The sequence below is a fragment of the Tachypleus tridentatus genome, chromosome 6 (assembly GCF_004210375.1).
Source record: "Tachypleus tridentatus isolate NWPU-2018 chromosome 6, ASM421037v1, whole genome shotgun sequence".
In the NCBI taxonomy this organism is placed as follows: domain Eukaryota; kingdom Metazoa; phylum Arthropoda; class Merostomata; order Xiphosura; family Limulidae; genus Tachypleus; species Tachypleus tridentatus.
In genome coordinates this window covers 168717048-168744171 of record NC_134830.1, presented here as the reverse complement: position 1 = coordinate 168744171, position 27124 = coordinate 168717048, and the positions used below count along the sequence as shown (strand labels likewise).

At 32.6% G+C, this 27124-nt stretch overlaps 1 protein-coding gene across 2 annotated transcripts; it reads left to right on the top strand.

Annotated features, from left to right (window-relative positions):
- Positions 1-1886: 1886 nt before the first annotated feature.
- Positions 1887-26363, top strand: LOC143254410 (leucine-rich melanocyte differentiation-associated protein-like). Of its 2 annotated transcripts, none has more exons than XM_076509530.1 (7): positions 1887-2045; positions 11845-11945; positions 14452-14578; positions 18886-19025; positions 19932-20061; positions 23222-23309; positions 23608-26363. In XM_076509530.1, exons 1-7 carry the CDS (start codon positions 1947-1949, stop codon positions 23685-23687), a joined length of 765 nt encoding a protein of 254 aa, XP_076365645.1. In that variant the 5' UTR covers positions 1887-1946; the 3' UTR covers positions 23688-26363. The 2 variants fall into 2 exon arrangements, with proteins under 2 accessions (XP_076365645.1, XP_076365646.1); XM_076509531.1 differs by lacking the exon at positions 1887-2045 and adding an exon at positions 5237-5489.
- Positions 26364-27124: the final 761 nt, after the last annotated feature.

The window sequence follows — 27124 nt, the reverse complement described above, 5'->3', positions numbered from 1 at the left end:
TTTTGTGACCTGGATAATTTAATTTATAAATTAACCTATTTTCTATGTAAAAACGGGCAAATTTGCACATTTTCATTTAGATAAGGTCTGAATAAAACAACATATGAATGAAGATTTAGCTGTATTAATACTAAAGTTATACAAAATGTTTAGAAGTGAATAGTTTTTCGAGATTGGCGACTGTAATGTAAATCACCTTCATGTATCAGCCCCCAGATATAGTCTCCTATCATGTTTTCGTTATACGCTTATTGGTAGCGGCGTTCAAAGTCCAGTATATCTTGTTGGACATGTTCGCCTTGCTCCTCTGAGTATGGTCCCATGTTCTCCTTGAATTTATCAAGATGAGCGTCAAGAATATGGACTTTCAGGGACATCCTGCAGCCCATTTTGCCGTAGTTCTTCACCAGAGCCTCAACCAGTTACACATAATTTTTGGCCTTGTGATTGCCCAAGAAAGTCGGAACCACTGTGACAAAGCTGCCCCAAGCTTTTTTTTTCCCCTTCCTACTGAGCTTCTTGGAGAATTCTCTGCACTCCAGGATCTTCTTTATTTGTGGCCCAACGAAAACACCAGCTTTGACCTTTGCCTCAGACACCTTAGGGAAGAAGTCTCGAAGATACTTGAAGGCTGCAGACTCCTTATCAAGAGCTGTGACAACTTCTTTCATAAGACCCAATTTTATGTGCAATGGTGGGAACAACATCTTCTTGAGGTCCACTAGTGGCTCACACTTGACATTGTACCTCCCCACAGAGAACTCGGTCTGTTGTGATCAGTACTTCCTGTTGTAATGCACTGCAGTATTCCTACTGTCCTAAAGGCAAAGTTAACAGGGAAACTTCGTAAAGCCTCCTTGGAGACCCCTCAGGAATGCCACCATTTTAAAGTCTCCGATAACTTCCCAGCCATATTCATCATACTTCAAGGCTTCTAGCAAGGTCTTGATGCTGTTGTATTCCTCTTTGAGGTGCACCGAAAGATATTTAAATGTTAAAAGGTCTAAAATTTATATAATATAAAATCTTACCATTCAAACAAGCAAAAATTGTCCGTCTTACCTTCTAGAGTTTTTTCTTTTTTTTTGCAGTGCTTGCAGGCAAAATGAAGCACCCAGGGTTTGTATTGATCCCCGACAGGAATGCTGAAATATGTCTTGTAGGCTTCACACATTTTAGCAGATGATGTTACGGAGTACTTTTCGCTCTTGTTTTGATAACTTGGCCACATACATAGCAGAATGCATCTGGAGAATGCTTGCAGCTTCTTGATACCATCTCTGATAAAATCAGATAGGTCTATGTGTTCACTTAGGCAGGTAGAACTAAACTGAAGTGGTGAATGGTGAGCCCCTGTATATATATTACTACAAAAGTTCTAGAAAATTCTCGTAAGCTCTACAACATCCTAGAAAGTTCTTGCAAATTATTGTAAGTTCGAGAAAATTCTCTATCAGCTACTCAGCACTAAATCTACCTGGAATGTTCTGGAAAATGGGTAAATTTGAAAATTTCATTACCCAAGTCACAAAAGCAAAGTCTGAAGAAGATAATGGGTGTTTTCTATTTACTTTTGGCATCCGCAATTGGAAAGTAACACTTTCTGCCCAGAAATAAGAAAAAGTAAAAATTTTGTTATATAGTGTTATTGGTAGTATGCAGAAAAACTATAGAATTCAGTTTTAAAACTTCTATGTTTATTGAATTACGACCTATTATTCATAATATCAAGCCGGTTAATGTTAGCTTCAACGTTCGAGACGGGATGTATAATCTTCTGAATGGATTCATTTATTATATATGTGTAAGTTCTAAAACCTTTAAAATCAACTACAGATTAAAAAGGGAGCCGAGTGCCTTGATATACGTTCCTAGCGTTTTGTGGCGGGAAACAGGTTTGAGAATCTCAAGGACGTTTTACCTGCTTGTCAAGACGAGCAAACAATATGGCGAACGCGACAACAAACCAAAATACAGCACCTTGCTTCCACAAAATCCGCGAAATTCAGCTACGTGAAGGTGCTTTACTGTGGAATGACGGTCAGGTAAGAAACGATTCATGTTGTACTTAAAGGAAACAAAATGAGCAAGACAAGGTCTAGACTGATTTTGTTTATGCTAATTTTGTTTGCGTGTTTCAATAAGTTTGTAAGTTTTTTTGTTGTGGTGAACAGATGTTCGTCGTTTTGAGTTACTTAATAACCACCCAATGAAATGTCACGAGATATTTGGTTCTTTAAGTATATAAAATGTTCAAGTACAAAAACTTGCGAAAACTTGGTTTGTCAAATCTTAGCTGTGGTCAGTTGTATGTAATATTTTCATGTATTTAGATGCGTTTTTGAGCAGGGGTTATCAGTTAATATATAACTTTAACTGTTAAAATTTGAGGCTCTAGAAGCTAACTTACGAACCAAAATCACGGTAACAGGCATTCTCTGTAAGCAAATTCGCGCCCGAGCCGCGCCAAACATCTGTAAGCCGTGGGGCGTTATAATGTGACCAATACTATCGTTGGTATTTTTGGTGATGACTAGTCATAAGCTAAATTAGGGACGGCTAGCACAGATAGCCCTCGAGTAGCTTTGTGCGAAATTCCAAAAAACAAAAACAAACAAACAAACTGTAAGCAAAATGCCAATAATCGTATTTTTATAAGTCATAAGCTAATTTTTACATGATGTAACAAATAAGTAAGTATATTATTTCTTTAAAAAATATAATAATTTTAGATTCAGGTTAAATCCAAACTAAATTACTTAGTACAGGGGTAGTCACCGTATTTTTCATAGTGGCCACAACTGTGGCTAATGAAACCAGCGTTGGCCACACTATTAAAAAAAACTAAAATTCGAAAGATGTTAGTTTAATCAAAATAATTGCATTTCAACAAACCTTCAATGGGGGTTTTCATCAACAAGTTTTGTGAAATTCGGCTTAATATCTATGCTCAATGAGCATCTTAGCTCTGCCTCTAAATTTATGTCAGTAAGCCAGGATTTGTATCTAGACTTGAGAACACATAGCGTTGAAAACGTTGACTCACACGCTCATGTGGATCCAAACATGGAAAATAATTTTGAAATTGCTATCTTTAAATTTGGAAAACTCTCATTTTTCGGAAGAGTGAGACACATCTCTATAATGGAACATTTTTGTTTACCATTTATGTGTTCTACACTTTACAGGATAAGCATCTCGTCTTCAAATCCACACTTATCCAAAGCCAGAAAAGATGTAATTTCTTTACTGAAATTTCCTAAGTTAAATTGAAAGGGATCATGTAAAAATTCAAATATCAATTGCAAATTTTTAAATTCGGAACTACTTGATTCAAATTTTTGAGACAGATTTTTGATCCACTTTACACAGAGATCATTTTTAGCATCAAAGAAATCATAGTCCTTATTATTTTCTAGAAAACTATTCAACTTTGTAAAATGTGTCAAAGTATTCTTTTGTAATTGTTACGCAAGGAGGTTTAGCTTTAATGGAAATTTATGAATAGACTGTGATTGCTCGCTTATTATTTTACCTCTTCCCTGAAGTTTCTTATTCAAATTATTCAAGAGAGCCATCATGTCGCATTTTGAATTTTACCTTTTTCAACAAGATACACTTTTATTTGAGGAAATAAGGAAGCAAATCGTTCCAAGCTTTTTCCTCAACTTAACCATCTTACATTTGAATAATCAGTAAGATCATTAAAAGTACAGTCACTGCTTTTCTTCAAAGACTCAACAAACTGTCGATGGATGAGAGAGCTTCCACTTCTAATATAATTCACAATTTTTACAACAATGTCCATCAAATTTTTCAATTCATCACTGTTAGACATCTCAGCATATAAATTTTCTTGATGCAAAATGCAATGGAAAGATGGCAGCTTGGACTTCACATTATTTTCAATTAAATGCTGCTTCAAAAGAGAAACAAATCCCAATTTCACGCCAGTCATGGCGGGAGCGCCGTGTTGTGACAGAAACCTTTTTTTTTTTTTTAAATCCAGATTGAGGTTTTGGACATTTCAAGAAATTTTTAAAAGATGTTTTTTCAACATGTTTGATCTCGTAATCCACAAAGGCCAAGCATTTCTTCCCTCACTTGAAGATATAAAGTTACATATCGAACCCAAAATATCAACTGTACAGTGTCACTAACATCTGTTGACTCATCTAGTGCTAAAGAAAAATACAAACAGTCTTTTAGTTGTTCAAGCAACTGATTATCTATGTATTTTGCTAACTCTAGCATTCTGTGGACAATTGTTCTTCGACCTAATTGCAAATTATTTATCTTTTGAAGAATGTCATTTTTTTATTTTTAAATCATTATTTTTTATTATTCCTAAAAATTTTGTTACACAAAAGACACACTGGCTTATTATTTGCCTCAATCACTGCAAATTTCAACTCCCAACTTTCGTTAAACGTTTCACGGTTTTCCAGTCTCGCGCCATTCTATTTTCGGCAGTAATACCCGAATAAATTAAATTATCTTTATTTTCTGAGTGTTCACCATCATCTGGATTCTTTATTTTTTGAATAATGCACCTATCCATATTATGGGATTAAAAACAAAATATATTTAAATATTTGAAAGTTGCTCTGTAGCATATTTGATAAGAACAAATATATTGTGGCAACATTGATATGAAATTCTAACAGACTAGAAGGGGACCCAAAGATATTTTGTGGTAAAAGATAAAAACTAAGTTTACTTGCAAATTATGGACCTTTTGAATCAGAAATATTTGTTACCAAGCTCTGACTGTTCATGTGGTACTTCTAAATTTCCATCTAAAACAAAACAAAACCAACCACTCAGCAACCCCTACAGGTTCTAGAAATGTTTCGCATTTATTCATTTATGATGAATAAAAGAAACGATTTTAGTGGAGCAAAGATAATAGAAACTCGATCCACCATTTAAACCTTTTTGATCTTTCTATAAATAATTCAGTAAACTTCTGAAGCATTTTTGTATAACGTAATTCAGGATGCTTTACGCTTTGAAGAAATCCAAAACATTGGATTTCTGGGTGAACAGTTCGGTCATATGTGAGCTTTACAAGCATATGCATTGTCGTTTTCTATTCTTTCTACAGCTGTAAGGTATCTTTTAAAGGTCTATGGTGTGATCATGTTACCTCTAACCAGAAAGTCACGTGATCCCAGAAAATCCTTGAAGAGGGCCTCTTTTGAGTAACTAGTTTTATTACATTGAATCCGAGGACAGCAGTTTATAATTGAAACTGTGGACCGAAGAGGAAAAACAAACTATTTATTGAATTATTTGTCGACTAAGGACTTAAATTAACAAAATTAAACAGTTGCTAGAGTTTGTTGGAAAGGAATGCATCAAAACACAAAATTAAGAGTGATTCTTGGAGTATAATGGAATTATTTCCTTCTTCAAACGGAATCAGGGTGTCACATCTTTCTATTGTGTCGTATCGCACAACAGAAAATGTCACAGTTTCAGTAGAGGTGAGTCACCCAACTTCGTGTTCATTGTTTTGATGTAAGAGAGGTGAATCTGTTTTGTGAAACATTAACGATGAGATAAACATGGCCATTTAGCTGAGCTATAAAATATTAAATGTAAAATAACTTGGTTCATTTGATTGTACAGTTAACTGACTTTTTTTACCTTTAATATATTGTATCACAGTTAATTCATTCACCCTTCCAACCTTCAAAAACGTCGCTACCGAAATGTATTTCGAGATGTTTGGTTTGGTTTGAATTTCGCGCAAAGCTACACGATGTCTATCTACGCTAGCCGTTTCTAATTTAGTAGTGTAAGACTAGAGGGAAAACAGCTAGTCGTTACCACCAACCATCAACTCTTAGGCTACTATTTTACCAACAAATAGTGGGATTGACCGTCACATTATAACGCCTCCACGGCTGGCAGGGTGAGCAAAACCCGCGACCCTCAAATTACGAGTGGAATGCCTTAACCACTTGGACATGCCGGAGCCTTCGAGAATTACATTTTATTTACTATATTAACTGAGAGAAAACCTTACTTTATGAGATGAAATACCTTTAGTTGGTGATCATGTTTTGAAATAGATATTTTCCATCGTAAACACTTTTGTCATTCTTTGTGTGTGTGTGTGTTAATTTGAGCATCTTCATAAAATAAGCTAATTCGGAAACATGTTAGACCGTCTTAAAAGTTACTTAACATGCTATGATTTCACATGCGAAACAAGCAAATTAAAAAAGTGTGAAAAAAGTACAGTTTGCTTTTTTACAATCACAAATGTGATGCCAATTTGTTTCTAATGCTTCGACATATTTCGATGTTTAAACCGTAACTAGTAAACATACTGTTCTTTAATATTGCTTTCTTACAAAATAATTTATTTGTAATAAAGTGTGGCCATCCAAGTTTCATTTTTTATCACAGTACAGACGATGTTTTATATCTTGAGTAGGTTAGTAATTATGAAATATTAAGTACATGAAGCAGATACTTATCAAAATGGCCCGGCATCGTAATTGGATTGTCACGGGTTCGAATCCCCGTCACACCAGACATGCTCGCCATTTCAGCCGTGGAGGCGTTATAATGTGACGGTCAATCCCACTATTCCTTGGTAAAAGAGTAGCCCAAGAGTTGGCGGTGGGTGGTGATGACTAGTTGCCTTCCCTGTAATCTTACGCTGCTAAATTAGGGACGGATAGCGCAAACCAAACTTATCAAAATATATAAATAATTAAAAGTTATAAGTTAAATGTTACTTATTAACGTTTTAAATTAGGGTCAGTAGATAACCAGTACGATCAGTAATATGTTTGTTTTTGAATTTCGCACAAAGCTACTAGAGGGCTATCTGTGCTAGCCGTCCCTAATTTAGCAGTGTAAGACTAGAGGGAAGGCAGCTAGTCATCACCACCCACCGCCAACTCTTGGGCTACTCTTTTACCAACAAATAGTGGGATTGACCGTCACATTATAACGCCCCCACGGCTGAAAGGGCAAGCATGTTTGGCGCGACGGGGATGCGAACCCGCGACCCTCAGATTACGAGTCGCAAGCCTTAACGCGCTTGGCCATGCCGGGTCACGATCAGTAATAGAACATTTCTGACATTTGAATAAAGCCATAAGGTATGCTACCTAGTCGTTTTTGGTATTCGAAAACACAGTTTGATTTGTAAAGTCCCCTGAAAATGGTAACACTAAACTTACATAATGAAACAGTAAAAATAAAAGGGAGAGTATGTTAAAAGTGATAATTTAACTGACAACTGAAACCATTCTAGACCCCTTTTGGGATTTTAAACTTTTTTTTCTCGACTTTCCATGAACCATAATGTCTATTTAAATATCATCGGTTTGATTGCATGAGCCCTCATAACATAAGCCACACAAAAATGACAAAAATAGTGGAATGAGATTTATCACTTATTATTAAAAACGACTTTATATTTTGCATAAAAAATAATTAATGTCACAAATTAATTGTGTCATTAGATCAGAGTTAGAATTATAACAGGTTAAAACTGCTAAATCTGATACAATTCGTGAAAGTTAGCAGTAATAAGAAACTTATGTACAAATCTGTAATTTAAGGGTTAAGAAATTGAAGTGAAAGTGAAAAATAAACAGTAACCCAGAGTGTAGTCACTTAAGCTTAGGTGAAATCTTCTGTATGAATTTATAAATACATTATATCGTGAAAAGTATATTTTATAAAGTTTTGTTAATTTGTTGAAAGTAAATGCTTGTGGAAACAAAGTACAGCTTTAACTGAAATCTCCAATTATCTAACCTAACCTAATTAATCTAAATAATAGGGGTTTTGTTATAAAAGTTCTATTCTAAGATTGATCAACCAGTTTGGATTGGACTGTAAGTGTCAGCTTTATGGTGTATTTTTGTTTATCGTCTCGTGTTATCAGAATTAGTTACATCAGTTGGAAACTTTTTTTTTTCTTAGTGAGTACGCTGCTGCTTTAAACAGGGTGATTTATTGGCCCATTATTTATATTTATGATGAAACATTTTGTCCATCTGCCGGCCAAAGCATGTCACTAAAGAAATTGCCTGAATGATCTAACAATCTGGGTCAACTAAACTACAATTTTGTTTTTATTCTGTCATTTAGGGAACTTGCGACAATAAATACAAGAGAGAGACATAAACGTATCGCTTAAATATTATAGAAGTTACATAATGACAAGTCTAACAAGTAATAAGCAAACAATCCAATGCTACTTCTGAGGTACTTATTTAAAATTATTAGTTTTACTATGTTATTGTATCAGTGATTAGATTGTCCGTAAATATATGTAAAAATAGGTTTCACTAAGTGTTAATCTCTCCTACCACACTTGACTAAACAAATACTGTTACGTAAATACTTGCTGTGACACACAGAAAATTATAATTACTTCATTTTGATAACCAGTTATATCGATTTCATTTTGCAACTGGTGAACGAAAGTTGTATCTGTTTGGTAAACTAAGTATGTCTAATTAAAAAAATAAATTTTTCACTTTATTAAACAACATGCTAAAATATTTTTTGTGTAAGCTTTCGTGAATATTAACCGTTAATTGTTGAGAAATAAAAACTGAAGAAATGAGTTGCAATAATAGTAATTTTAGTGTTGTTACCAGTCATTAATTCTTGAGAAATAAAAACTCAAAAAAGTTGCAATAATAATTATCTTGCTGTTACCAGTCATTAATTCTTGAATAAAAAATAAGTTGTAATAAGAGTAATTTTAGTGTTACCAGTCAGTCATTAATTGTTGAGAAATAAAAACTCAAAAAAATAAGTTGCTATAATAGTAATTTTAGTGTTATCAATCATTAATTGTTGAAAAATAAAAACTTCAAAGATAAGTTGCAATAGTAATAATATTACTGCTATCCCTCCATAGCCTTTTTTTAAAACAATCATGAAGACGCCATTTCTTCAAAAGTGTTTCAATTCATAGCAAATACGTTGAAAATCAGGAAAATATTAGTTATTAAAATTATAACTAAGATAAATAAACATGGAATTTTAAACTAAAGATTCGATTTAACGTAACTCTAATTGTTGAAAAATAAAGCTTATTTGATAAATGAAAACTGTCTAATTTTCAGAGAAAAATATGTCGGCTTGCTACTTATTCGGGTTGCGAGATTAACAAGCAATTACCACAATGAGATCGCGATTATAATGGTGTTACTACCAGCAGTTCCTGGTATTATGATTATAAGGTTTTTACACTCAACAGTTCCTTCACTCACAGTAATGATGGTCTTAATTTTAACAGTTCCAGGGATCATAAGCATAATGGTTGTTTTTTCAACAGTTCCTTTTATTACGATTACAAGGTTTTACTCTCAACAATTTCTGGAGTCACAGTCATGATTGTCTTACTCTCAAAGACTCATGGGGACGTAAACATAATGGTCTTGCAATGAACCTTTTCTGCTTAATTTGTCTTTAGAGCAGATGATTGAATTAATCGTTAGTAAATTATAAATTACTTAGTGCTAATAAATGCTGGGTAAGAACAGCGGTTATATCTGATCAGATATTGGAGTGAAAACGAAACTGGTAGATGATTACGGTTTCATACTATTTTTAGTATTCTTATTGTAACAAATTGGGAGTATCTACCAGATATAAAACAGCTAAGCTAGATACCTATTACTGTTGTATATTCAATGTCGTTAAATATTTGTTAAGGTTACGTTTGTTTTAATATGATTATTGTGTCCATCAGATACATATTTAACCTGTGTTATAAATTATGATCTTAAAGCCAAACCAGGTCGTTTTTCTTATTATATATTTCGTAAGATACAGTTTAGAACATTATTGAAGTCAAAAAAGCGAAACCCCTCTCATAAAATACAGAGATATAAAATGTTTTAACACAATATTATATCAATACGAGTAAATACAACATATTAATATTCAGATGCATTACAGTCTTCATAGAATATGTATTCATTTTCCACAGTCATTATTATATTCATATTTAGTCCTCATTGTCATACTAAAATCAATAGTCAGGTTGATAGATATAATTATGTTCAGTTTTGGCCCGGCATGGCCAAGCGTGTTAAGGCGTGCAACTCGTAATCTGAGGGTCGCGGGTTTGCATCCGCGTCGCGCCAAACATGCTTGCCCTCCCAGCCGTGTGGGCGTTATAATGTGACGGTCAATCTCACTATTCGTTAGTAAAAGAGTAGCCCAAGAGTTGGCGATGGGTGGTGATGACTGGCTGCCTTCCCTCTAGTCTTACACTGCTAAATTAGGGACGGCGAGCACAGATAGCCCTCGAGTAGCTTTGTGCGAAATTCCAAAACAAACAAAAAAAAAAACCAACAACAAATTTTCAGTTTTCATAGGCACTTTCATAGTGATTAAGGCACTCGACTCGTAATCTGAAGGTCGAGGTTCGAATCCCCATAAGTCCAAACATGCTTGCCCTTTCAGCCGTGGGGGTGTTGTGATGTTAGGTCAATCCCACTATTCACTGGTAAAAAAAGAGTAGCCCAAGAGTTGGCCGTGGGTGGTGATGACTAGTTGCATTCCGTCTAATCTTACACTGCTAAATTAGGGACGGCTAGCGCAGATAACTCTCGAGTAGCTTTGCGCGAAATTCAAAACAAACCAAACCAGTTTTCATAGTTATAATAAAATTAATACTCTCTTCATAGACGTAATTAGATTTATATTACGTTCCCACAGTTATGGTAAAGCCAGTTCCAAGCCCTTACAATCACGAACGGGTCTATATCTCTATTCAGTTAATTTTTATTGTGAAATATTTATGCAGTTCTGAAAATGGCGTTAAAGTCTGTATGTATATATACAGTTTTCACACCCATAGAGGGCCATGAATATATTTTCTTACACTAATTTAATATTCATACAGGAAACAACCATAATTTCGTGAATATATATATATATATACTTGTATAGTGTAAACTAAACACTTGTATCTCAGAAAGGCTGGTATGGGTATTAACACTTTTATTGATATGGAGAGAACAACGTTTCAACCTTCCGAGGTCTTTTTCTTTCTTAATCTCAAGGTGACTAAGGAAGGTCGAAACGTGTTCTTTCTTTATCAATAGAAGTGTTAATAACCGTACCAGCCGTTCTGAAATACATTTTATTTCAAGTGGGTTTCTCCTAATCAAGAAAAACTAAACACTTTATTATATATATATATATATATATACTTGTAACACTTTCAGTCAGTATATTCAACATTAATCAAAGGCACATATAATGGTGTAAGGACAATCAGAGTCTTGAAAATACATATATAATAATTGTTTAGTGTAAACTAATTTGTTTCATTGTATCTAACATTAATTTATGGCACGTGTAATGGGGCAAAAATGAATATAAGTTCTAAATTTTCTGTTTTGCCAATTACTGCCACTGTTATTTTTTTCTGCTGTCAACATATACTGTTTCATGATATTAATAGCGTTAGATATCTTATACCATTAAGTTTCATGTCCAACCTGAAAATAATGTATTTTTTATATGCTTCCTAATCTGTGACAGTGAACTAAATCTTAATTTGTTCGATTGTTATAACTAGTGATAACAGATTAACAGTGTATTTTTAATTCCATTATTTGGTGTTGTATTCTTGGATTTGTATATTGAAGTTTCTATGTATTCTTGAATTTGTATATGGAAGTTTCTATGTATTCTTGGATTAGTATATGGAAGTTTCTATGTATTCTTGGATTAGTATATGGAAGTTTCTATGTATTCTTGAATTTGTATATGGAAGTTTCTATGTATTCTTGGATTTGTATGTGGAAGTTTCTAATATTGAATACTATCTTCTTTCAGCTCTCTTACATTGGACAAGACTGCTATAAAATACCTCCTATTTTAGGGACTACGTACGGCCCTCTGGTGAGAAGATTGGACGTTAGTTTTAATGCTTTAAGGTACATGTATTGTTTACTATTATATGAATGGAATTTTGTTCTGTATATAGTTCAGTAGATAAACCATGCAAGTATATAAAGTTTAGGCTTAACTTAACCCTCTCTTAAATCTAGTTGCACTATCTACTATGGTGTAATATTTGAGAACATTTATATTTTATGCTCTGATCGCTGTTCAACAACGTACAGATAGCAATCAACCAGTTTACATTTATTAGTGCCTATATCCTGTAAAACAAGCTGCGAAAATAAGTTGGTGTAATTAACAGTCAGTGCCTATATCCTGTAAAACAAGCTGCGAAAACAAGTTGGTGTAATTAACAGTCAGTGCCTATATCCTGTAAAACAAGCTGCGAAAACAAGTTGGTGTAATTAACAGTCAGTGCCTATATCCTGTAAAACAAGCTGCGAAAACAAGTTGGTGTAATTAACAGTCAGTGCCTATATCCTGTAAAACAAGCTGCGAAAACAAGTTGGTGTAATTAACAGTCAGTGCCTATATCCTGTAAAACAAGCTGCGAAAACAAGTTGGTGTAATTAACAGTCAGTGTCTATATCCTGTAAAACAAGCTGCGAAAACAAGTTGGTGTAATTAACAATCAGTGCCTATATCCTGTAAAACAAGCTGCGAAAACAAGTTGGTGTAATTAACAGTCATTTGGAAAGCATTTAAAAGGCTGTTGTATATAAATATAGTTTTAATTTCGATACTTATCTGAGAGTTGGTCTCTATAAATCTAGTTTATCAATAATTAATATTTGCTTAGTTTAAGAAAATGTGCGTAATTAATTAAAGAATTATTGGTCTGTATCTATTTATGTTTTACTTTGTTTTCTCATTGCATCAAAAACTGTAAAATTCATCCTTTCGAAACATTTAATACTGAAGAAATATAAAAGTAAGTCATTTAAAGTGAGCTTAGGACAGAGCACTGTGCTGATACCTGAAACTTATTGTAAAGCATGTTAAGACTAACATAATATTAATGTTTTGTATATGTCAATTGGTAACCATTTATAACAAAAGTGACGTTAGACATGAGTTTTAACCCACAACACATGAATCTGTGTTTCATTCAACAACAGGTCCGGCATGGCCAGGTGGTTAAGGCACTCGATTCGTAATCTGAGGTTGGTGGGTTCAAATCCCCGTCACAGCAAACATGCTCACCCTTTCAGCTGTGTGGGTGTTATAATGTGACGGTTAATCCCGCTATTCGTTGGTAAAAAGATTAACCCAAGATTTGGCGGTGGATGGTGGTAACTAGTCTTACACTGCTAAATTAGAGACGGCTAGCGCAGATAGTTCTCGTGTAGCTTTGCGCGAAACTAAAAAAACAAACATTTAACAACAATACTTATATAGATGTCACCATTTATGCTCATGTTAGCAAAATTGTGGTTTTAAATTAATCTTCTTCGGTAGTTTAGTATTTTTTGACAACTTTGCGTGCAAACAAAACCTTGAAAAAAACATCACTGGATTCCCAACTAACTTCTTCCATCGAAACTAAGAGAAACGATACAAACGCAAATCTTCTTTAAAAACGTTTTTAATGAAGTTCTTACTCTAGTTTAGTTTTGGTGAAATGCCATAGAATATTCTTTAACTTAACCTTGGCTGATAGAAATCAGTTTCAAGATCTGCCTGAACCTCTGTCGCACGTCGTCTTGGTGATTTTAATGTTAATTTGAGAAGGTTAGTTTTTATATATTTAAATTTCTGTACCATTATTCTCATGTTTAAGTACGCAATATGCCACTGAACACGCTTTTCAGTTTGAGCTGTAGACGAGTTATGAAAGTGACAGTCAGTCTCACTGTTCGATTAATTAAGATTAGTCGTGTTGGTGCTGGTTGGTCGACATCGTTCCAGTTACCAGTTTAGAATTCAAGACAGCCGTGTCAACATTTTGGGGCCTCTAACACGCCAATATCTCACATAACCAAAATATAATATACCTATTAAGTTAATCAATTGAACTAATAATTACTTTTTTATATGAATTGTAATATCTTATTATCAGAACAAAACATTTGTGAGTGGCTTCTTTGTGAGCAAATAACGTTTTTGTAGTAAGCAACTGTCTAGTGGTTTAAGTCATCTGTAATTTGTTTACACCTTCTCTTCAGGAGTAACGTAAGAAAATACGATAGTCAGAGATCGATCAATGAAAGCTCTTTCAATATCCATTTTTAGTAGAATACTGAAATTTAACTTTTGACTTTTCTTACAGTTTTTCTTCCTTCTGTAAAGTGTTATATCAATTTTTCAAATACAACACTTTTGTAAAACACTTACATAAACTTATAACTAAGAGAACTATTAGAATAAATCTGCTCTCAGCTTATTTATTTTTTAGAATACGAAGTATTGTTTTAGCAGAGTTCCTTGTGTTGTGAACCACCTGATCATAACCAATTGATCATCTGTGTTTGTGTTATCATGCACAAGGGATCCCTGAAATTCACACTGTTTTGATCACTCGTTCTCTGTAAATAACAGGTGCCTTGAGACTTTAGATCAGTTTACTGCTTTGGAAGAATTAGTTCTTGACAACAACGACCTGGAAGATGATGTATCTTTTTGTCAAAATCCCAATCTCCAGACTTTATCTGTCAACAAGAACAAGGTATACCAAGACAACGTTTTGTTTGTGTTTTACGATCACTTTTCATGTTTCTCTCTCGTGTGTGAAGTTTTATAAATTTGGATACTTTAAACAATTTCTAATTCATTTCAGTGTTCATAGGGTAGGAATCATTTACTGCAACGCTTTTACTACTTGATAATACCGGTCAAAATCAAGCTTCGTTGGAAATGTATTTTTTTTAATACTTAGAAACTGTTCGAAAGTGTAGTGTACACGATTGTAGAATGTCTTAGGATAACGAAATGATTACAAGAGTTCAGTGTAGCTTGTTGAAAGTATTTCTGTCTCCTTAAGTCACTAAGAGGCGGCTTGAAAGCACACGATACGTCATGTAATAATCTGACTTTGCTACCGAAACAGAAATAATCCTAAAAGAATGTCTTAAGCACTGGATGTTTTCATGTCCTGTAACCTCGTACTATAAAGCTTGTCTTTTTGAAACAAATATTACTTTTCTTGCTTTACAGTTACCATTTAGGGTGTACTTACTACACATATTACAGTTACCATTTAGGGTGTACTTACTACACATATTACAGCTACCATTTAGGGTGTACTTACTACACATATTACAGGATATATTTAGGGTGTACTTACTACACATATTACAGGATATACAAAATTGTTTTAGGAGATAATTGTACAAACGTTATTTCAATTATGTTACGAAATGCAGTTTGATTATGCTTTTTACTGTGAAACATACTGTTAAGAAATTGCAACAACATTGTACTAGTCTAAACCTTTAGGAGCTTCTTCAACAATATTGTACTAATACAAATCTTCAGGAGATTCTTCAACAATATTGTACTAATACAAATCTTCAGGAGCTTCTTCAACAATATTGTACTAATACAAATCTTCAGGAGATTCTTCAACTATATTTTATTAGTCTAAATCTTTAGAAGCTTCTTCAACAATATTATATTAATATAATTCTTTAGGAGCTTCTTCAACAATATTGTACTAATACAAATCTTCAGGGGATTCTTCAACTATATTTTATTAGTCTAAATCTTTAGAAGCTTCTTCAACAATATTATATTAATATAATTCTTTAGGAGCTTCTTCAACAATATTGTACTAATACAAATCTTCAGGAGCTTCTTCAACAATATTGTACTAATACAAATCTTCAGGAGCTTCTTCAACAATAATAATATTGTACTAATACAAATCTTCAGGAGCTTCTTCAACAATATTATATTAATATAATTCTTTAGGAGCTTCTTCAACAATATTGTACTCGTCTAAATCTTTAGGAGCTTGTTCAACAATGTTGTACTAGTCTAAATCTTTAGAAGCTTCCTGAACGGTATTGTACTAGTCTAAACCGTTAGGAGCTTCTTCAACAATATTGTACTGGTCTAAATCTTTATGAACTTCTTCAAAAGTGTTGAACTAGTCTAAATCTTTAGGAGTTTTTTTCAACAATAATGCACTAGTATAAATCTTTAGGATCTTTTCCAACAATATTGTAATAGTCTAAATCTTTAGTAGCTTCTATAATAATATTGTACTAGTCTAAATCTTTAGGAGCTTCTTCAATAATATTATACTAGTCTAAATCTTTAGGAGCTTCTTCAACAATAATGTAGTAGTCTAAATCTAGGAGCTTTATCAATAATATTGTACTGGTATAAATCTTTAGGAGTTTCTTCAATTTTTCTCTTGTGTTGTGTTGAACGGTTTGTTTCACTACGGGCTAGTGGTAAGCTTACAAACTCTTAGTGGTTTCGTTTTCCTAAAATGGACAGCAGATAGCCCATTCTGGAGCTTTGTGCTAAACACACGAACAAATGAATAAAACAAAAATTATTCATCAAACAAAGTTTTTAAAAACAGAATATAAGGTTTTGTACAAAAGGCAATTTCTTTAAGGTTTGGAACTCCATCTAAACAGGTTTTGAAAGTTTTATTGTTTACTTATTATTTATATCCTGGACTTCTTGAAGCTAACGTCCTGATCTGGACTTAATAGCATGATGTCATTGCATGGAGTACAGTTTCATTTTTCAGGTTTTTGATACAAGATATTGTAGTATGTAGCGCAGATAGCCCCTGAGTAGCTTTGTGCGAAATTAAAAAACACAAATAATTGTTGTATGTGCATTTAAAACAAATATCGAAGATCGTCTGTTTGAGAAGAATTAGAAAGATTAAAATTATTCAGACATATTTGAATCAATATGCAACAGAAAACAGCTACTACACGTGGCCCATGTTCTGTGGACTAGTCTTTAACATGCAACAGAAAACAGCTATTACACGTGGCCCATGTTCTGTGGACTAGTCTTTAACATGCAACAGAAAACAGCTACTACACGTGATCCACATTCTGTGGAATATTCTTCAACATACAACGGAAACTGCTACTGCTAAAATGTTTTAATGATTGTGAAACAAATTTGAACTTTAAGTTTTGTTTGTTTGTTTTTGAATTTCGCACAAAGCTACTCGAGGGCTATCTGTGCTCGCCGTCCCTAATTTAGCAGTGTAAGACTAGAGGGAAAGCAGCTAGTCATCACCACCCACCGCCAACTCTTAAGCTATTCCTTTACCAACGAATAGTGGGATTGACCCTAACATTATAACGCCCTCACGGCTGAAAGGGCGAGCATGTTTGACGCGACGGGGATGCGAACCCGCGACCCTCGAATTACGAGTCGCACGCTTGGTCATGCCGGGCCTGAACCTTAAGTAGCGTTCCCTTTTTAACCAGCAAAGTGTTGAGGTCTATTTCATTAAAAAGTGAATTCCAAGAACATGTTTGTCTGTCAGGCGACTTTTGTACAACATTTGCTTTGATGGGTAGATTGTAAATTATACATAAAACAGATCAGGAAATCATAAATAATTATAATATAAAAGGTTTAATTCTGGTTCCAAAACATTTTTTGTTGAATATTTTTCAAGGTTAACAACTACCACTGAACGTCTATGTGTTCGTTTCGGTATATTGTAACCTACAGGTCTAGCATTACAAACCATTTATTGAGCTTTTTTTTTCACCAGACCATTTTTGAATAGAGAAATGCTTAACGATATAATAAAATGCTTTGATTATTAAAAAAGTCAGCAGTTAGTAAGATCAATAATGATAAAACCATATACTCTTGTCTCAGGAGTTTATAGCGAATCTCACATCGTGAAATATCCATAACACTATTGGGCAAAAGGTACCTGAAAAATATTTTCCAAACATTTTACCAATGTTTTCTTACTTTAACTTTATTTTAAATTATTTAAGGTAAATTAAATATAAAATTCATGATTATTGAAGCCTTATATTCAAGTTATTCAGTTAATTATAAACACGCCACTAGACAATATTCAGTTCTTTACAGGATATAGTCTTAAAACATTGTTAATGGCTGTTAAGAAAACTTTGACATTCTTTGATATCCAATTCCATATTGTGGTGTTTGTGTTTATTTCCAGGAAAGTCCATTCATAAGTTGCTCAACCTATTTTAAAGAATGTAGGTTCTTGTTCCGGTCTGGTTAGCATTTTAATCAAACAAGCAGGAACAATTTATTGTTCCAAAAACTTCTGTCATATAATTGCCCGTATTTTCTTACAGACCATGATACATTACACTATTCAGTGATTGATATTTGTTTATTTCTATTAATTACAGACTCTACTGACTAAAATTGGTAGTTTTGCATCACATTCAGAAATAAAAAAAAACAACTTTGATCGAACTTCCTCTTTCACTTGCATAGGTCAGAAATTATTTTTAATTTCACCGGTTTAAGCGACAAAAGTAACTTTACAATAAAACTAGTTTTTAAAATTACTAACAGCTGAATCAATATTAAACTTCGAAATCCTGTAATTTAAGCCACAAATCTTACTGTTGAACTAACATCTAGCCCCTAAATCTTTCATTATTAGCCACCAAGCACACCGTTGAACCAATATTGAACCCTGAAATCCTTTATATTGTAAGTAATGAAACTTATCACTAAACCACGAAACTCTTGCATTGTAATCCTCCACACAACGGCCAATCACTGTGGATAACAAATATAGATTACTAATTTTATCACACCAAAATATTCAGTTGGTAATTTAACATTACTTTTTTTTAAGGGAAAATAAATAATATTTTTTAATGTTGTTCGACTTTTCTGTCAAAGTTTAACAGAATTTTTCTCTTCATCAAACCTGTATTAATGAAAGACGTTCAATCTGGTGCTACTTCACTGAACTGGTGATTGCTTTCCATCATTTACTATTCATAAAACGACATTAATAACTTGTTTGTTGCTGTGTTGCAGTTCAAAGACTTGGATAAACTATTGATTCAGTTAGCGAGATGTTATCCTAATCTGTCATATCTTAGTCTCCTTGGAAACCCTGCCTGTCCAGATCAGTTAACGAGCAGTGACAAGGATGAAGAAGACTACCAGAGATATAGGTGAGTGGACACTACATTCTTGTCTTATAAGAAAGTTTCGACTGTTTCTTGTCGGCAACAACAAAAAAGGATGATCATCTCAAACAGATTTTATGTTATCACAAGAGGGGTCCGGCATGGCCAGGTGGGTTAAGGTGTTCGACTCGTAATCCGAGGGTCGCGGTTCGAGTCCCTGTCGCACCAAACATGCTCGCCCTTTCAGCCGTGGGAGCGTTATAATGAGACGGTCAATCCCACTATTCGTTTGATTTAGAGTTGTAAATTATTAGCCTAACCGCTGTATTAGCGGGGTACACATGGTAAAAAAGTAGCCCAAGAGTTGGTGGCGGATGATGATGACTAGCTGCCTTCCCTCTAGTCTTACACTGCTAAATTAGGGACGGCTAGAGCAGATAGTTTTCGCGTAGCTTTGCGCGAAATTAAAAAAAAAAGAACAACAAACAATATCAATAATTTTTAATAAAAGAACCATTTTTGTTTTATGCACGATTTGTTGAATATGCTGATAGGTTTACATACATCATAGCTTAGCACGAACCACAGCTCCCACTTAGAAAGAACGTTATCCAATTAACTTAATCAACCTTTTTATATGATAGTCAAATTTGAAGAGAAATAGACCGTGACTAAAGGATGAGAAAGTTGCCTGAAATGTTCTACTTCCGCTTTATTCTTTGTTGAGAAACAAAGACCGAAACGGTACATTACTACCGAAAAAAAATGTTTCGTAACTTTCCTTAAATTCATTAAGTTATAAAGTAAGCGACGAAAATGTGTGTTAACGAATTCTTAATGTAATAATCGTAACTGCTAACTACATCCTCAGAAATCCAAGTACTCGCCTCTTCACTACATTCACTTATGTATAACATTCATATTAATGATCTGATTGTATTATTTTTTTAGGTACTACGTAATTCATAAACTGCCCAAACTGAAATTTCTGGACTCGACTCGCGTCAGGAACCGTGAAATACAGGAAGCACAGAGAATTGGTTTTTTAATGAAGGTAGCCCGACCGGAAATTCTCGACTGGGTGAGTGACGATAATATGGATTTTATTTTGTAGAATATACTTTCTATATCAAAGAATACCGTGTTTTATGATGAAACTTTGTAGAATGGACTTTGTAGAATATACTTTGTATGTCAAAGAATACCGTGTTTTATGATGAAACTTTGTAGAATGGACTTTGTAGAATATACTTTGTATGTCAAAGAATACCGTGTTTTATGATGAAACTTTGTAGAATGGACTTTGTAGAATATACTTTGTATGTCAAAGAATACCGTGTTTTATGATGAAACTTTGTAGAATGGACTTTGTAGAATATACTTTGTATGTCAAAGAATACCGTGTTTTATGATGAAACTTTGTAGAATATACTTTGTATGTCAAAGAATACCGTGTTTTATGATGAAACTTTGTAGAATGGACTTTGTAGAATATACTTTGTATGTCAAAGAATACCGTGTTTTATGATGAAACTTTGTAGAATATACATTGTATATCAAAGAATACCGTGTTTTATGATGAAACTTTGTAGAATGGACCTTGTAGAATATACTTTGTATATCAAAGAATACCGTGTTTTATGATGAAACTTTGTAGAATATACATTGTATATCAAAGAATACCGTGTTTTAAGATGAAACTTTGTAGAATGGACTTTGTAGAATACACTTTGTATATCAAAGAATACCGTGTTTTAAGATGAAACTTTGTAGAATGGACTTTGTAGAATACACTTTGTATATCAAAGAATACCGTGTTTTATGATGAAACTTTATAGAATGGACTTTGTAGAATATACTTTGTATATCAAAGAATACCGTGTTTTAAGATGAAACTTTGTAGAATATACATTGTATATCAAAGAATACCGTGTTTTATGATGAAACTTTGTAGAATGGACTTTGTAGAATATACTTTGTATGTCAAAGAATACCGTGTTTTATGATGAAACTTTGTAGAATGGACCTTGTAGAATATACTTTGTATATCAAAGAATACCGTGTTTTAAGATGAAACTTTGTAGAATATACTTTGTATCTCAAAGAATACCGTGTTTTATGATGAAACTTTGTAGAATGGACCTTGTAGAATATACTTTGTATATCAAAGAATACCGTGTTTTAAGATGAAACTTTGTAGAATATACTTTGTATGTCAAAGAATACCGTGTTTTATGATGAAACTTTGTAGAATGGACTTTGTAGAATATACTTTGTATATCAAAGAATACCGTGTTTTAAGATGAAACTTTGTAGAATATACTTTGTATGTCAAAGAATACCGTGTTTTATGATGAAACTTTGTAGAATGGACCTTGTAGAATATACTTTGTATATCAAAGAATACCGTGTTTTAAGATGAAACTTTGTAGAATATACTTTGTATGTCAAAGAATACCGTGTTTTATGATGAAACTTTGTAGAATGGACCTTGTAGAATATACTTTGTATATCAAAGAATACCGTGTTTTAAGATGAAACTTTGTAGAATATACTTTGTATATCAAAGAATACCGTGTTTTATGATGAAACTTTGTTTGTTTTGAATTTCGCGCAAAGCTACTCGAGGGCTATCTGCGCTAGCCGTCCCTAATTTAGCAGTGTGTGACTAGAGGGAAGGCAGGTAGTCAACACCACCCACCGCCAACTCTTGGGCTACTCTTTTACCAACGAATTGACCGTCACATTTTAACGCCCCCACGGCTGAAAGGGCGAGCATTTTTGGTGTAAGCGGGATTCGAACCTGCGACCCTCGGATTACGAGTCGAACGTCTTAACACTCTTGGCCATGCCGAGCCATGAAACTTTATAGAATGGATTTTGTAGAATATACTTTGTACATCAAAGAATACCATGTTTTATGTTGAAACTAGGGCTAAATTAAATTAAAACTAGATACCCTTATCATTTTTTTCAATTTTATTCAATAATTCTGTTACAAATTACCTAGCCCAGCATGGTCAGGGGGTTGAGGAGCTCGACTCCCCGTCATACGAAATATGCTCACCCTTTCAGCTATGGGGGCGTTAATTCCACTATTTGTTTGTGAAAGAGTAGCTCAAGAGACAGCAGCAAAGCCTTACACTGCTAAATTAGGGACGGCTAGCGCAGATAGCCCTCGTGTAGTTTTGCGCGAAATTTAAAGACAAACAAACTATCCAGAAACTACTAAGGCTACAATAAAGGTTTACGCAAAACTAAAGTTAAGAGAACTATACTAAACCTCGTATTTTAACAAAATATTTTCAGACTAATATAGAATAAATTCAATTTCTGAAAATTTGTCAGGTTTTTTTGTGAAACAATTGCAAGATAAAATGTCGTTTAGAAATAAGTTACAATGGTGAAATGAATAAGACTTGTTTTAGTTTGCGTTAGATTAATATACTTTTAATTTCGGACTATGAAATCGTTATTTCCTTACCAAGTGTTGCTAAAGTGTCACTCACAGCAAAAATATTACTCACGTTTATTACGTATTTTTTATAATATTTAGAGTCCGGCATGGCCAAGCGTGTTAAGGCGTGCGACTTGTAATCTGAGGGTCGCGGGTTCGCATCCCCGTCGCGCCAAACATGCTTGCCCTCCCAACCGTGGGGAAGTTATAATGTGACGGTTAATCCCACTATTCGTTGGTAAAAGAGTAGCTCAAGATTAGGCGGTGGATGGTAATGACTAGTCTTACACTGCTAAATTAGGGACGGCTAGCACAGATAGCCCTCGAGTAACTATGTGTGAAATTCAAAAACAAATAAACATTATAATGTTTAAAAATTTTAATTTGAAAAAATTATCAGTTTAATACTTTTACAATATTTTATATCTTGTGAGTTTCTCAATGGGACAGCAGCGAGTTTAAGGTTTTACAATGCTAGAATCCGAGGTTCGATTCCCGACGATGAACAACACAGTTAGTGTAAGCGTTCTTGTGAATCATGGTATTTTTAAAAATGGGAAAAAATAAATACAATTTTTGAGAAGAGATGTACTAATGTAATAAATGTAATAAATTTTTGTTATACAAAAGTAATTTATTTTCTTTGCACAAAATTACTTGCTATTAAATTAAAATTTTCTACAGATCAAAATAATTTTTAATGGAAAAATATTTGAGTTAAAATTTAATTATTTGAAACAATTTCTTTTATTGAATTAAACTATAAAATAAATTTGTTTGATAGTGTGAGGAGGCTGTGGAAAATCATAAAGGCGAAAACAGTGGGTTTTCTCCATTACCTAAAAACACCCCACTAGAGAATAGTCGTACGTGTAAGTCATTTTCATTTAAAATCATATATTTTTTTATAATAGTGTTAATTATTTGAGTGAACTGGTTAATATAAATTAGCGTAACTTTACTAATTGTAATTATGCCATTAAACAAATTTAGTTTCTTTGCAATAGCTCTCTTCTTGTATTTTCAAACTAGAAAATAATGTTATTCATTTATTGTAGCAGCTGAAAATTATGTTGTGTGTTGTAAAATATTATAACATCAAACTAGTTATTTTGTAAAAGATTAATCTGTGCCTCTTGGTTAGTAATTGTTTTTTTGTTCTCTTTTCAGGTGCTTATGGAAAAATTCGACATCGTTATTCTGGTAAAAATTCAGAGGGAAATAGATTTATTCGAAATAATGAACTCTAGCTAACAGTTTTAGTTCTGGAATACACCACTAGTCTGTGATAACGCAAATGATCGTAAAATGATCATCAGCATATATAATGTAATTCCTCTCTTATCGTCAACACTTCTTATTTATGATAAATTGAGTAACTTTTTTTTTTCCTTAAGCAAGTGCTATGTAATTCCGTGTTTATTTTATAATGTCTTCATTTGAAATTGACTTATATTTATCTGCAAATAATCTAGAAGCTGTCATCGCATTTATCTTGACAACAGAAATAAATATTTTATATTTAATGTTTCTTTCTGTATCATTAATATTAAAACCTTAGGTTAAACTAATGAACTGCTTCTATGAAGCCTAACTGAGAAAAGCATGGGACAATTAGCTTCGAAGGACTTGAATTCATTAGATCATATATGGTTTGAAATTTAATGCTGTTAATAAAGCTTTGTTAAATTTGAACAACTGAAGTTAATAGTTTTCCAGTTAATGTTTAAAACTATACAAATATATTTTAATGCTTTAGTTATCAATGATGCAACGTACTGTGAAAATAAAAGCCAAACCTGTGGCAAAAAAAAACAAACGTTTTGTAAGAATGGTACAAAATTGTGCCGATCACAGAATATTATTTTTAAAGAGATCAAACAATATGAACTCTTTTTGTTATTTTGTTTATACTAATTTTAGGAAAGAGGAATGATAAAAGAAAAACTCAGTGCTATTTATTATTTTAATGTCATATTTGTTTTCAAGTATGAATTACAAGCAAAAAATATTTTTGATATTTTTTTCTAAAATGATGTCAATTCCTCCGATATTGTAAAGAATATATTAACAATTCATTACTTAATCTTACTGTTTTTATAAGATAGTTCTAATGTGGTTTTCTACTAAGAATTGATGGATATGTATTTAAAAAACATTATTTTTTTATTTTTTTTGTATTTTATTCATGCTTCAAAACCATTTATTATTTCCTTAAAAATATGAAACTTATATTTTCATTGCTAAATCGTTTCTCGATCAAGAATTAGAAAATTATATCTTATTTTTAATTTAACTTATCTTTATAGTGACTGGAACATAGAATTAATTTTTTGATCGAATTGCAAGAGTGGTATAAATAATTTCAAAATTTATACAATTTTTAATTTAAAAGCAGTGTATTAACTTTATTTTTCAAATAATCTTTGATTCTGATATAAGATCCTTTTAATGAATAAAAACAACTCCAGTGATGTTTTTTTTTGTTTTTCACTTAAAACTTTTCACAGGAAATTAGACTTGAGTGAAAATTGGAAATTTAAATAACAAGACTGAAAACACAGTAGATGTGGTAAGAATTTGAAATTTAACAGTAACCATCCCAAACGATGACTTAAAAAATAAAAGAATCATTAAAAGCTTCCACCTTAAGACTCAATGAACCACAATAAATCTACAGTAAACCTAAATCATAAATATACCTTGACTAGTCCGTACGAATCCATAATAAAACTTAACAATGCCTTAAACTTACTTAAGCATCAAAAACATGATTGTAAAATGCCAAAATAATGCCTTGAAAACAAAATAACTAATTACAGCAGTAGACAGTATATAGTTGCCTTTATGGGAAATTCCATTATACTTTTAAACAAACTTTAAAAGTTAAAAAAAAGTTGTATGAACATATAGTAAACTTGCATAATGTCTTAAAAGCTAATCAGAGGTAATGTTTGGTAAAACCTAAACACTGTCATAAAATCCAGTAATCTTCAGCACACTTATAGTAATGCTCTCAAAACATGTAAAATTTAACTAACCAACATGATCTTAAACTATACTTTAAGTCCAAACCAACCAGCTTAAACTTACATAGTATTTAAAATATGCCTTATCTTATGGACCTATGGAAGCCTGAACAATGTATCTAATGTTATGAAGGGCATCATAAACCTGGCCTGTGTATTTCGAAACGAACTAACTAGAATTACCCACTGTAAGCCTGCACTGCAGTCTTAAAGCTTAATTAACAACGTATAAAGGTTGAAGAATGCCTTAAAATATAATTAAATAAAAACAACCTGGATTGACTGTGTGTTAAGTGTAATCAGCTAGCATGATTTTAGTAATAATATAGAACAAAAATCAATAATTTGTAGAACTCTGGCTGGATATTATATTTCTATTCAGCTCAACACGTATCAGTTAGTTGTAAAAGTCGACTGAATGCCATGTTGTTTCCATCACGCGTCAAATATCAATTAGGCATGGGTTTGGTTTTATCTTATCTTTACGAATGGGAACGATGATTAGTTGGTTGTGTGATATAACTTGGTTTTATGTCAGTTGCAAAAAAATCTAAGTTGGATTTTATGTTACCTCTTCCTGATAATGTGAAATAGAATTAATTATTTATTAAAGCTGGATTGGTTTCTAACGTTACCTATTTTTAGCTAATATGAAACATGATCCATTCTTTGTAAAATACTGGGAAGGATATTCATGTTATCAATGTGATATAAAATCGAGAATAAACTAACTGTAAAATTGATTGTGTTTTTAGATTAGCTCTACTATTGTAAACAAAGCTCAAACTGTTTGTGAAAAAAGATTGCATTATTTATGTTAGTTTTAGACAATGTAAACTTGAATAAGTTGTAAGGGATTTTAATTCAAATAGGTGACTGAGGGAAACTATAGAAATAATAAACGTACATTCGTGATACTACTCAATACATTTTGAAAGTTGTATCAGTAGTGGTTTAAATACAGAAATCTACTATGTATATATATATATATATATATGGATATCTTATATGACGATATTTTCTGTTAAAATCATTATAGGCAATTGTAGAAAATGCAGTAATTTTAGATATTTTATCACATAATCAGAATTAAAACAGTGCTACATTATCTTTTACTTTAAAAATGGCATGGCTCGCTTATGTCTCTTATAAAAGAAATATAGAGCAATCACGTATACTTAGGAAATTTGTTTTCCCACTCTTTAACTGCTAGAGTGGATATCCATGAAACGCAAGTTTTGTTTTCGTTTTTAATTATTTTTAAATAGATGATTTAGTTCAGATGTACGTTAATAGTAAATCTTTATTGTAAACTGTTTATTTATAGTATAATCTAAATCTGTTTATAACAACCAATATTTGAAAAAGTTGGTGTTGAATATTATCCAAATAATAACTGTAAACAATTTATTTATTTTCTAGTTTTATCTGTTAAGAATATTATATTATTAAATTTGCTATAGTTACATTTGTACATTTTTTTTGCGCAAAGTCAAACAAGAGACTCTCTTCGTTCTGTCCACCAGGAGGATTAGATACTCAGATTTTAGCGTTGTTAAGTCCATAAAATTAATACTAAACTATAGGCGAATTTTGTTTAATCCACAATGACCTGTTATAAAAGTTGTATCTAGAAAAGTTAACATTAAATTAATCAT

Coding starts and splice junctions, on each gene's coding strand:
- LOC143254410 (XM_076509530.1), top strand. CDS start 1,947: ATGGCGAACGCGACAACAAACCAAAATACAGCACCTTGCTTCCACAAA. Junction 11,946..14,451: donor GTTAGTTTTAATGCTTTAAG/GTACATGTATTG, acceptor TGTAAATAACAG/GTGCCTTGAGACTTTAGATC. Junction 19,026..19,931: donor GAAGACTACCAGAGATATAG/GTGAGTGGACAC, acceptor TTATTTTTTTAG/GTACTACGTAATTCATAAAC.